The sequence below is a fragment of the Limulus polyphemus genome, unplaced genomic scaffold (genome assembly GCF_000517525.1).
Source record: "Limulus polyphemus unplaced genomic scaffold, Limulus_polyphemus-2.1.2 Scaffold1168, whole genome shotgun sequence".
NCBI lineage: Eukaryota > Metazoa > Arthropoda > Merostomata > Xiphosura > Limulidae > Limulus > Limulus polyphemus.
In genome coordinates, this window is record NW_013666778.1 from 178,839 (window position 1) to 192,000 (window position 13,162).

Consider the following 13,162-nt stretch of genomic DNA (forward strand, 5'->3'; position numbering starts at 1 on the left):
TAACGTGAATCAACTGATAAAGTTCGGACTTTTTTGTAACAAAAATCCATTTAGAAAATTAAATTTATAAAAATGGTTTGTTAAAAAAAAGTGGAGGGGGTATCCAGAAGGGTAATTAAAAAAAAAAAACCTCCTTATACCAATACACTAATGCAAGTAGTTTAGAACAAATTAATAAAAAAAAAAATGTATAAATTTCACAATAACATCTGAGATGTAAGAGAATATTGCAAACGAACAGGGATCAACTGAAAGTGCTAGTAACATAATATTACCTTACCTTTCAATCATGGACACGTATTTGGTTTTGAATGCATAAGGTCCTTTGAGCTTTTCAGAACATTTGCCACCGAATAACAGACCTTCTTCTACCAAATGAACTAACACCCGGCGAACCAACTCTCCCATGTACATACCGGATATCATCTTCTCAAATCTGAAAATATTATTTTTAGTTGCAAGCATGGTGACACAACATTTGGCAAATAATAACTCCTACACACCTTTACTTTTGCTAGATAATCTTCATATAGCATTGGTATTAATTAATATTTTACTATAAACTTGTGTGTTTTTAGAAGTTTTACATATAGAAAAAATGTTTTTGTTTAAAGGGTTTAAAAAACACAACATGAGAAAGTAATAAATGTAGCAGTAGTGATAATTGTTATCTTACAGTTGTTTCCCGGCATTTAACGAGTTTTCATCAATTTCTCTGTCATAACGCGTGCGCAAGAAATCAAGACATCTATTGTCACCAAAGGCACCCCATTCGGTGTTGATGATAACCTGTTTTGGGTCTTCCTGATCATCATCCCACAATTCAACATTTTCTAACTTCTCCATGTAACAAGCATTAGTGCCTGTACCTGCAAGATAAGTAAATACGGACATTTTACTGCACTGGAAACAGAATTTTATAACAGTATTATGAAAAGTTTAGTTTTCTGCCAAGAATCCATATCTGGATTAAAAATCAATTTGTATCAACATTTTGAAATAACTAGAAGTTATGCAATAATTATGAATTTTTCTTATAAAATAAGACAGTCTACACATAAATGCATTCTTAAAAAAAAGAAAAAAACCCTGATGGGTCAGTATAGGTATCAAAACGTGTGTAGATAAAATGTGTTAAAAATATGGGACTTACCAACAATAACGCCAATTCGGCATTCACTATTTTTATGAGCACACGACATAAGGGTGCCTGTTGTATCATTCACTACGGCTACTACGTCGATGTTAATTTTCTACAGAAATAACGCCAGAATAAATATTTACAGTACAAGAATATCTTCGGTTTCATTTAAACAAAAACATAAAATGATGCTCATGAGCTTAATTAAAAGAGTTTACTTTGAGTTATCAATTTGTTTCAGTCAATCTTTTGTATTAAGGAAGAGATTACGTACGTAAAAACACGCCTGTTCAAGAACAGAATTTCTTGCCTCGAATGCGCCATTTGTATCAAGGGAACAGAATACAAGACTGAATTTAAGTAACTTTAGATAAAGAGAATTTACACTCGTTCTTGGAAAATGTTTAGTTATTTTCACTCAACATTTAAAATGTTACCTTAAATCCCATTTGTAAACGACTCAAAATTGATACAATTTACACTTCAACTTAATCTAGTTCACACTAACAGTTGTTGCTCATGCAATTTGATAATGTAAATAGCATCACTACCGTGTCTGTTGTATTCCATGCGCCCTGATAAGCCCTGGTATTGGCGAAGTGTCTCGTTGGCATTTAATATGGCAGATATAGCGTGGTTGACATATTGTTATACATTCTTCTTTACTTTCACTCATAAATTCTCAAAAGTTATCATTAAGACAAATATCCAAACTACACATCCCCAACAAATTCACCCAAGAACTTTCATGAATTCCTTGCAATGATCCAATTAAAAAGTTGACTGCTGACAACATAATTATTGGTTCCATGAAAGTTTACAAAGAAGGAGGGGGAGGCAAAAGAAGTTACATGTTGCCTTTTGATATGGGGAACACCGGTTTTAATTACCTTTCGTAAAACTGCTTCCCGTAAGAGCTGGACGACATCTTTGCCTTCCACACCAGCACACTTAAATCCTTTGGTCCAGGTAACCAATCGAGCCTTTGTCAAGCCTTCTTGTTTACAAGGAAAACTAAATGTGAATCCAAGGGGAAGCTTCTTATCGGTCATTCCATTCTTCTCCATGAAGTTAGCCAGGCAGTCGGCAATGTGATTAAACAGCTGCAAAGTTAGAGAAGGAGCAGTCAAATGTTTACAGATTTATCATGGATAGGATATAGTTCTACAACAAATAAAAGATCAGGTACAGCGTGCAAGAAACATGCATATTATACTTTTTTAGTGTTACTTGAAAATAGTATAGGAGGATGTGCAAACAAGGAGTTAAAACATGCAATACAAAAAGAAATAAGCCAGAGATAAAAAATTATATTAACAAAAGAAAATGTCCTAAACTGCAAGACAGCCCTTCGTAGTCAGAAGGTTGTGTAGGAATTATTCTGGAAAAGATAGATATTTTAAATGCCCTTCGTAGTCAGAAGGTTTTTTAGGAATTATTCTGGAAGAGAGATATTTTAAATGCCCTTTGTCGTCAGAAGGTTGTATAGGAATTATTCTGGAAGAGATAGATATTTTAAATGCCCTTTGTCGTCAGAAGGTTGTGTAGCAATTATTCTGGAAGAGATAGATATTTTAAATGCCCTTTGTCGTCAGAAGGTTGTGTAGCAATTATTCTGGAAGAGATAGATATTTTAAATGCCCTTTGTAGTCAGAAGGTTGTGTAGCAATTATTCTGGAAAAGATAGATATTTTAAAGGCATTTCAAAGAAGCGCGAGGCGATAAACTCAATGTTAGTAGAATCTTTAACATATTGGAATAGTGAAAAGTCAAATTGATTGATAAATCATTTCCCAAATTAAGAAGAGGACAGACAGTGTTTGATGCACTTTTATCTACCCGCGTCATTACTTAAGTTTGTTCACATTTTCTATTGAGTTTTTACATGTCTTAAGGTGCACTATGTAAAAAGAATGGAAATTTATTATCAGCAAGAAAAACAAAACTAAAATTACTTCTTCGCCAGTGCCCAGCATAATCCTCTGTGGGATAGGATAAATAATATTTTCCATTTGAAATTTATCTCCATCCAGGTCGATTAACAACACTCTGAAGTTAGTTCCGCCGAGATCCAGAGCAAGAAACTTGCCTTGTTCTAAGGAGAAAAAAAAATTAACTTGTTTATTCTATACTTTATCCAATATCACAATGGTATTTTTAAATTAATACACACGTGATGACTATAAGAAAAGTAATCCTATCTTACATCTATCTATCCTAGAAAAATGTACTTTATCCAATATCACAATGGTATTTTTAAATTAACACACACGTGATGACTATAAGAAAAGTAATCCTATCTTACATCTATCTATCCTAGAAAAATGTACTTTATCCAATATCACAATGGTATTTTTAAATTAACACACACGTGATGACTATAATAAAAGTAATCCTATCTTACATCTATCTATCCTAGAAAAACGTGCTTTTATTCTAACTAACAAGCACTAGGAGAATCAAGTTTTACTCGGCAATGAAAAAGCACACGATTAAATTATACAGTCGCTGTTATGCAACTAAAAACTTGAGTTTGAAATGTTATTTATGCAAAGTACATGTATAATTAGTTTATCTTCATTTCACAATATTGTTTCATACATTATAGTTCTATTGTATTATTTCAACATTCTCTAAACAATCAAAATGCTCAAAATCGAAAGTTTACCACTCAAACACTAGCAGCCATACAAACTTTACTTTTGTTCAAGCTTAATGTCACATCATTATCAGTTAACACCACAAGACAATAATCAATGCAATGCCTATTTGATCAGGAGGAATAGTAAAATAACGACTCTTCCCACCATCAGAAGCATCGCTAGGCGCTGGGACATGGGGACCGTGCCTCAATTTTATTTGACTGTGTCAAGACTCCTCAGTTGTTGTCTTGAAAACCATGATCGATATCGTACTAGAACGCCGAACATTGCAGCGATTAGGGGCTCGAACCCCTAATCCTTTAGTTACCTAGCGATGCCTCTGCCCACCGCCAACGTATCCGATCTTGTCAGCTTACATCAAGTCTTTATTCATGAAAGGCAGTTTCATCACTACAACAATATACTGACGTATAATAATTTATAAGCAAAATATTTTATCCATTTATAGAACGTACGTTTTAACAGAACACTGATCTGTCTTCTTCAGAAACATGCAGTATGTTCAACGTGACAAAACTGTTTGTGACAATTAAATTGTTGTTGAATTAATAATGTCCTTTCGTACACAAGTATCATTCTAAAGTTAATGTTTAAACATTATATTATGTTAAACATGGCATCTGCGCGACAACAGGATTAACAATCGAATAGATTGCACAATGTGATAATATTTACAGGGGTGTCCTCTAACATGTCGACAGTGTGTGTGTGTGTCAATTAGTTATATACTTTATCATCATCATCATTATTATTAGCGGTTCTGTTGAGTAAGTTATTACACAATTTTGAACAGTAGATAAACAAGTACGAGTTTAAAGTATATTAATGAAATATTTTAGTTCTACAGAATTTTTCTTAGTTATTGACGAAACTAATTCAAGGATTTTTCATTTCTGAAAATACAAATTTCCAAAACATTTACGAACTGTCGGGGACATATTACATGGAGAACACGAATAACTATATCTGAACCCTACAATATCTACAAGTTTATATTACTGAAGCGGGTAAAATGTCTAATTTCGTTGAAGATAAGAATTACTTAGTATGAAGTAAAGATGGTTCAGCGATTTAAATCGAGTAGGCGCAAGTTATGACAAGTATTTCGAAATGATGATGCAACTTTTGGTTTTCCGATAGCAAAGCAACGAGGTTTTAACCACGTACTACAACATACATAAACTACGTAATCAGTCTAGAATATTTACGTCAAGAAACACACCTTCTCTCTCTCTTTTTTTTTATCATTATTGTTATTACTTGGAACGTTTCGGGCAGACAAAGAGCTTGTGCCCGAAACGTTGCAAGTAATAATAAAAGTTTTATTATAGACGTGCGTTTTAACAATGTTTTTCAATATTTTTCTACGTCTTGTGGTCTTTTTCTACTTGTGAACTCACCCCACCCTCATAAGTTACTGACTGCTAGAGAACACGTCCATAAACAATTAACGACAGACAAACACAGTATGTATTATGCTGGAAATTCTTTTGATCGCCTGGACGTCTACGTTACGTAGACTGTATACACATGTCTGTCGCACCTGCTAGGAAAGTATTACGTTAAAGTAGTGGACTACTATTTTGAACAAAAATCCAAGTGTTTGAGAAATCAAACAGGATACGTATACAGCAGGAGCTATCAATAGCAACCGTGGAAAAACACGTACCTAGATTAGAGTACGTACATACTAAGAGTGAGGGGCTTGGTCCAAGTTGTCTAAATAACAACCAAATTATTTCATCCAAATATTAGAGCTGCTCGCTTTTTGACGAGGCTAATTCCAAGATAGTTAGTGAAGTAGTGTTTACCACCATTATCAAAAAAGTACTTTTTTTAGTGCGTTAATAGTTTAGATACATTAATATTGGTCTTTCCTGGCTAACAAAAACAAGAGTAAATTGTTTTTCTCTTAATACACGAATGCATCTCAGTATATCTACGAATGAATTTTTTATAATTAAAAAAAATACACCATACACAAACACACACACATATATATTACCAGAACCATTGGGCACGTCTCGGACGTAAGTAGGAAACATTTTTACAGTCGACAATGGATGGGTTTCTTTTGCCAAACCACAGTTAAATTCGTGAAGAAGGAGAGAGGAGACTTTTTCTAGCTGGTCATTGGTCAACACCAAGTCACGGGTGTGGGCTTCGATCTAAAAAATGAAATTTTTTTATTTACACCAAGTTATTATATTAGTTACAACGAACATTCCCTCCGTCAATTGAAGTGAATGTCAATAACCAGTTTTGAGTTATTGAAGCACTTCCTTCCAGATTCACGTTTAGTTAAAGTAAACGCACAGAATTTGTAAGATAAGTGTCGCACGTCAAATATTCAAGTACTACTAAAGAATATAAGAAATGCTAATTATTTTGATCACAATTAACCTATATTCACTACAGTAAATGAAACCAGAACAAAGGAACCACACTAATCTGCCATGCTTCTTTAAAAATTACACAAAGATTCACCAGCGAAATACAGTGAACAATAAAAATGTTCCGATTCATTAAAGCCTTAAAGAATGCATATTAAACATTATGATGTGGAGCAATAAACTATAAAGTTAAAGAACAACAAAATATCGACATATTCAATCCATGGCGTGTATTTCAAGTAAAATGTTCCAGTAACATTAAGTTTAAAAGTATAGAGGCGTATAAAGCGTCCTATCTAATAAAAGTAAGTGTACCTTTGAATTTCTAATTCTGTACTTTCTCCTATGAAACTTCCTCTTAAAAAATCTCACGGGAGGGAGGTCTACAAAAGTTAACATTTTTTTAACGCACAGCTATCACAGCAGTATATAATTATTCACCAAGACTATACTTCCAACAGCGAAGAAAGATCAACGCTAACTGACCTAACAAGTTAAAGCGCACACACTCCTATTTTAAAGTGAACTCTGGGTTTGCTGAATTTTTTACTAAAACAGAGAGTAGAGGTATCTACCTGTAAGTACATTTGGAACACTGCCTTGCCTTGACTTCCTTTTTTCTTTTTGTAATCAGGAATGAGACATTTTCTTGGTAGTTTGTAACTGTAAAGCTGATTGACCTACCTGAAATCTGTTTGTTTATACATTAACAGACTATACTTGATAACCTTCCCTCCCCTGTTAAAGAAAGTGGGTTTGGAAATGTTTACAAGTTATAATAAATAAGCTACGGGTGTCTTCAGAACCTTTACACCAAACAACGTTTTGTACTTTTTTCTAATCTAATCTAAGTGCGTTATACCAAACAGTTTCTTGATCGTGAAGTTCTAAAAATGACTAAATTGTCGTAATTTCCAAAAATTAGATTACTGCGAAAAAAATCTAAGATGCAATGTTTATCAAATAATTAGTGAAATTAATAGTAATCATGAATAAAAATGTATAAATAGTTATGTGCTGTAACATTTTGACTAAAATAGAATACAAACCATATCCACAACGATATATTTAACTACCAGTGTTCCAATCTACATAAATGGTTCAAATTATACATTGCGGCTCAGCTACAAAGAACTATATAAAATAACGACAATCGCAATACGTAATTTCTAATTCTAAATTCTTATCTCATTGTTATATGTATATAACAAGCTTAAAGAAAAAAAAATAAATATATAAATGACGAACTAATACAATGTTCGTATTACACACAAAAGTGTGTTTATCACCCGCATTTAACGGTCACCATATACACTTGTATACTAACTGATAGCAAATATTCTACTATTTTAGCAGCATGCAATTTTCTACTTAACCGGTTTAATTTTGGCGCATTTGTCTAACTAACAAATGACAAGGTGGAAAATAATGAAACATTATTGATTGTGCAAGGTATAATAGTATCAAACACAAAGACAATTCCCCTCAATGTATTTATTTTTTCTTATATAAACTACTACATACTAACACCTTAGGATTTTTTAAAGTAAAATATTAAACTAATTAATATAAAATGTACAGTTCGGGGAACTAAAACATTCAAAAGAAAAATTCAAGAAATGTTATTTCATTTGGTCAGTTTAATGTGGTTCGAATATATGACATAAAACGTTCAAAATGACAGACTGAACTTAAAGCCTTTAACGTGATGAAAGAAATCGCTTTTTTCTTCTTCTTCTCGCGATTCACCATCAAACTAGGGGATAGATAAACTCGCGCTTCGCGTTCGATTTATGTACTAAAATTATTTGGCTACTGAAACACTGTTTAGGAAAAGGCATTGCAATAGACGGGATTGAATCCTCAACCTTCCGCATACGAAGTGTGTGTTGTGCCATATGAGCCAAAGCCTAAAGATTGTTTTCACATATGCAGCATTAGTTAAGTGGAATGCTATATATGGGAGAAGGGTATGTGTGTTTTAAATAGATAAATTCTGTAAACAATGCATAAATTGTATTATGTAGTTTGTCATGAATGAAAGAAAAACGTATTAACCAGAATTAGATTTGTTGTATCTAGATTTAATGTAAATAATTTATTTGTTTGTAATTAAGCACAAAGCTACACAATGGACTATTTGTGCTCTGGTCACCACGGGTATCGAAACCCGATTTCTAATGTTGTAAGTGCGCGGACATAACACTGTGCTACTGGGGGGGGGGGGCTTAATGTAAAGAAGTGTAAACACATGGACTGACTATATACGAAATATATATATATCTCTGTACACAACATTTGTTTTTTGTATAAACACCTTGTGTTTTTGGATAATCGCCATCTTTGTCTAAGATCTTGATATTTTTTTCTTGATCAAACGACATATAATTCATATATTAGGTACAGTTACAATTTTATTAACAGCATTATCATTTAATCTAATATGCTGTTACATATTTACTTTTGGATATACATGCAATATGTATAGTTAGTTTCCATGCTTCCTATAAAAAAATCGCATGAACATAAGTAGTTGTGGTAGAAATCATATATTGTACTTTGGAAATGGTTTTTGATTTGATTCCGATAATATTGTCTTAATTATTTAGATGTAACCACACAAAACAGAATTCTATACCTATGGTCATTTAGCACATAACAGTGACTCTGTATTCCCGTTGGTTAGTAAGGTTGCAATGTCGAGAGATTACCCTGTGTGTGTCATTGCCAAAGATTCGTGTGTTCGTAATGTTTGGGTTGCTTAGCTACAGAACAAAGGGATTAAATGGGCGGCTAATTTTGGCCGCAAAAGAGATCTGTGATCTTTCTTGCTTGATGTTTCGATAATGCACCCTCTATTGAACATCTAAATTAAAACTTTGAAAGTAAAGTTTACAACACTATCTCCTTCCTGGATTCTGAAGCACCTTGAACAATGTTGATGCTAAAATAAAACAGTACACTAAACTGTTCATTCACCAAGTCTTTTAAGTGGTTTTCTTTTCAGAAAGTTATGACATACAGATGTGATGGCCTCTTGTCCTTTGTAATCACTTGCTGTCCTGTCACTGGAGGAATTCTCTCTGGTTGGGTAGTCGAGCAAATTCACTGATAACTCTATCCTTGGTAATTCTCTGGAAGTACTCTTGACTGGAACCCTGAACTGTTCCACAGGTTGAATTTCTACTGTCAAATTATTTTATGGAATTACCCAGTTGATCATTTTCTCATCAACGTACTTCCAAAGACAACCATAGTGTCTTTCTGGATCCTGTAAACTACATCGTTGATATTTTGCAGTATAGCATATGTCCCTTTCCAACTTAACTACTTAACTTTGGAATTGTTTAGCCACTTCATGTCACCTCGATAAAATCTAGTCTTATCAACTAAACATGTTAGTGACTTTTTCATTTTATCACAAGCTGATTCAAGTCTTACTCGGGTAGAGTCATGTATGCCTTTTTTTTCTGATTCACGAGAGCTCTTCCAACCATCGATTCCTCAGGACATGTCACAGTATTCAATATCTTCTGGTACGAGTATTTCACTTCTTGACAGTACAATGACCACCTTTCCTTTTGCCATTGGAAGTTCAACTTCTGGTGTAGTAATTCCCAGGTAATGCGCGTGGATTTCCTGGTCAGAACTTTTAAGCTAGTCTCGAGTCACATCCATGTTTCCAAATGAAGTCAGTTTCAACAATGTACTCTTCCTTGATGTCAATTACCCACACGTTACGAGGTGTAGAGAAGCTTCAAAATTTCCTCCTACTAGGACTTCGTGCCCACTCGCTGTTTGCATCAATCTATCTTCTATCAGCACTGTTGGAAGTAATTTCCCACGTTTCATTACCAGATTAGATCGAACTGTTGTGAATCAGTGTCAATCAACATTCTGCAAGATTTTTCACCAATAAATCCACGGACTCGTGGACAGTTTTCCTCAAATAATGAAATGCTCATCTCATTTGGGGCAGATGGAGTATTTCCAACTAACTTCGTCCTATAAATCCATCTAATTTCTGTTGTTGTTTTTTATGTCTGGTTAGCTCTTGTCGCTCCTTGGTTGGGCTCTGAAACATGTCCTCTCAGCCATATGTATAGATATTTCCATAGTGACGTCATAATATCATATGATCTTGTTTTCTCCTAGTGTCTGCCTGGTGTTGGGCTTTTGGCTACACCAATAGACAATATTTGGAAACTGGTATATCTTTCTACAGATTCCCAGCTGACCCCCCAAAAAAAATCGATATGAATTACTGCAGTTATGAGACAAAACTGGCAACCTTCAATGTTCCCATATCTGCAGTGCACATTTTGTGAAAGGTATCATAATAGATCTGTTAAGTAATACTTCTATAAATTTAAACACTGTCACTGAATATGTGTATAAATATCATACTATTTATTGATTATTGAAATTATAGATAGTTGATAAGGGTCCCATATTATTTCTATGGACACTAACGAATAATGTATGTAATTAAAACGATATATGCACTTTCGTTATATTAGACCATGGGCAGTCAGACATCGCGGTGTTATAGACCAAGAGGTATACAGGTAACATCACAATGAATAAATACTACTAATACACGAAACTGGTGAGCATAAGTGTTATGCTCATAATAGCAACCATTGGAAATAAAAAAAAAGAGTTACAAAAAATCATCTTAGCAAGATCCCTTCCAGTTAAGATTATTTTAGTTTCGCGTCTGATACCCATCCTGCAAAAATAATTTATAAACACCCAGGTTTTTATATCATTTCCTACTTTTGTGGGTTAAGCTCTTGGTAGAATCAACAAGATACGCCTAAATGTCACAATAACTGAGAGCTGATCATATTTTAACTTCACGTCATGATTAGTTAAGTCACAGGCACATAGATCGAAAAAAACAGAATAATTTTTCAACTTAGTTTCGTAAGTCATTTGTTCAAGTTTCAAAGTGTATTCATTCAGATTCATTACTATCGTTGCTACTAAAACAAAACAATGGATAGCTTGATGTCCAAAATGACAGATGCAAACGTTGCACTTCCTATAAATCATGTAGTCTGGAAAGGTCTATTTGTCTCCTTGGCTTAATAACAAATGTTGATTCCCTACAGTATTGCCTGCAATGGCCATGTTCCCACAACTATAACAATATTCTCTTTCTGGTATCTTTTAAAAGGAGTACTTATTTCATACAGGCTTTTTTCTACAGGTTGGACAATATGTTCTTCAAAATTACTTTTGAAACACCTTACATCTTTTGGTTTATTTCATCCATTTCTGCGACTAGTTATCTAACAGTTACTTTCAGTTCTTTTAGACTATTTTTTTTGGGGGGGGGGAGTTGGTGCTTCAATACTACTCAATCTGATGATCCCATAACTTCTAGATAGTGCCTCTAGTTGTTTGTATGTGATGTTTATGGATTCAAGTTCTATAGCCAACTGAAAAGTTCCCTTTACCAACTTTACTGCATCCTAATTCTCAAATGTTTGTTTGTTATGGCATCTATAAATTGACCACATGCCAATTAATCCTTGAGTTCACGTGAAGTACCTGAGTAGGATAATGGGTAAAGCCTTCACAAACTTTCCACACGTTTGGCTAATGTCTCTTCTTTCTTCTGTACCTTACTCTGGAACTTTGGATTGGATACTTTCTTTTGGTGTATCACTCTAAACTTGTTATTTAAGGCAGATACCAATACTTAATAGTTGTTATAGCTCTCAGCTAGAAAGTTACTTAATGTTATTAAAGATGGCCCTTTTAAATAAGCAGAAAGATGAATAAATTGTCGTTCACTATTCCACTCTGCAAATTATTTTGAACTGAAACTGATATGCCTTCCATTGAACCTTTCCATGATAGTCAATTGGTTTCGAGGTTGGGAGATGTTGTTGAAATATTGAAATGCCCCCCCCCCCCACCAGTGGCACAGCTGCATGTCTGTGCAGTTACAGCTCTAGAAATCTGGTTTCGATATGGTGGGCAGAGCATAGATAGCCCATTGTGTAGCTTTGTGCGTAACTACAAACAAACATAAATACTGAAACTTGGTTTGGTAATGTCATGGATGGAGTAGTCCTGGCAGGTCCTACAGTTACAGGTGGAATAGCAGTAGACTATTCCAGAACAGATGTAGACTAAATAGGTTCTTCTATTTCACATTTTGTAGTAGTTAATATTTCAGGTTGGAATTCTTGAACAGACACATAAAGAGTTGTAGCTCGTTTGATATTCAAGTTTACTGATTCTTTTTCCAAAGGTTATATTCTCTCATTGATTTTCCTTTTTACCTCATTGATCTAATTGTTATAATTTTTCTGTACTTCAATCTTGCCAGTACAACCTTTCTATATATCTTTAATGTCATTATTACAGTCTCTCCATATTTCTTCAATTCTATCATTACAGCCTTTCTGTTCTTCTTCAGTCTTGTTATTATAATCCCTCCTTACATCTCCAATGACTTCATTACCTTTTCTTCAGTCAAATTAACTTTTGTTATAAATTCTTTAAATATCAAATCTCTTTCTTTTAACTCTTCTTTTAAATTCCTGTCTCGTTCTTCTTTTGTTTTCTTTTAATTGTTTGTTTCTTTATTCTTGAATTTTTTTCCCACAGTTTCATTATTTGCTGCAGATTTTCGATCTTGCTTTATGCCCATATTGTTGCCATCTTAAAGTTTAGTTAGAGTTCTATTTTATTTTCACCAAAATAACCCCACTCCTAAGATCATTATTGTGAACTTATCTATCATTGGGCGGGTTTTTCTAGATCATTTGGTTAAAATAATGCCAAATCCGGCTTATATTAATAGCGATAACGAATTAATTTAGTTCTTGTACAGCCACGTTCATTTGTAGGCATAATTTCATAAATAATGTTTTGTTACGTCTCTGGTCGTTAGTTAATTTTCCGTAAAAATTCTTTCCGAAGAAACTTTAGCGATACAAGTCCTT

At 33.8% G+C, this 13,162-nt stretch overlaps 1 protein-coding gene across 1 annotated transcript in view; it reads right to left on the reverse strand.

Annotated features, from left to right (window-relative positions):
• Positions 1-246: 246 nt before the first annotated feature.
• Positions 247-13,162, reverse strand: part of LOC106462448 (hexokinase-2-like) — a 35,996-nt gene continuing 23,080 nt past the window's right edge. The window contains exons 2-7 of the mRNA XM_022389716.1: positions 5,810-5,972; positions 3,097-3,236; positions 2,032-2,244; positions 1,154-1,253; positions 677-869; positions 247-436 (exon numbers count right to left, since the gene is read on the reverse strand). Coding sequence (XP_022245424.1) covers positions 277-436; positions 677-869; positions 1,154-1,253; positions 2,032-2,244; positions 3,097-3,236; positions 5,810-5,972 — 969 coding nt within the window. The 3' untranslated portion in view covers positions 247-276. The remainder of the gene's footprint in view (positions 437-676; positions 870-1,153; positions 1,254-2,031; positions 2,245-3,096; positions 3,237-5,809; positions 5,973-13,162) is intronic.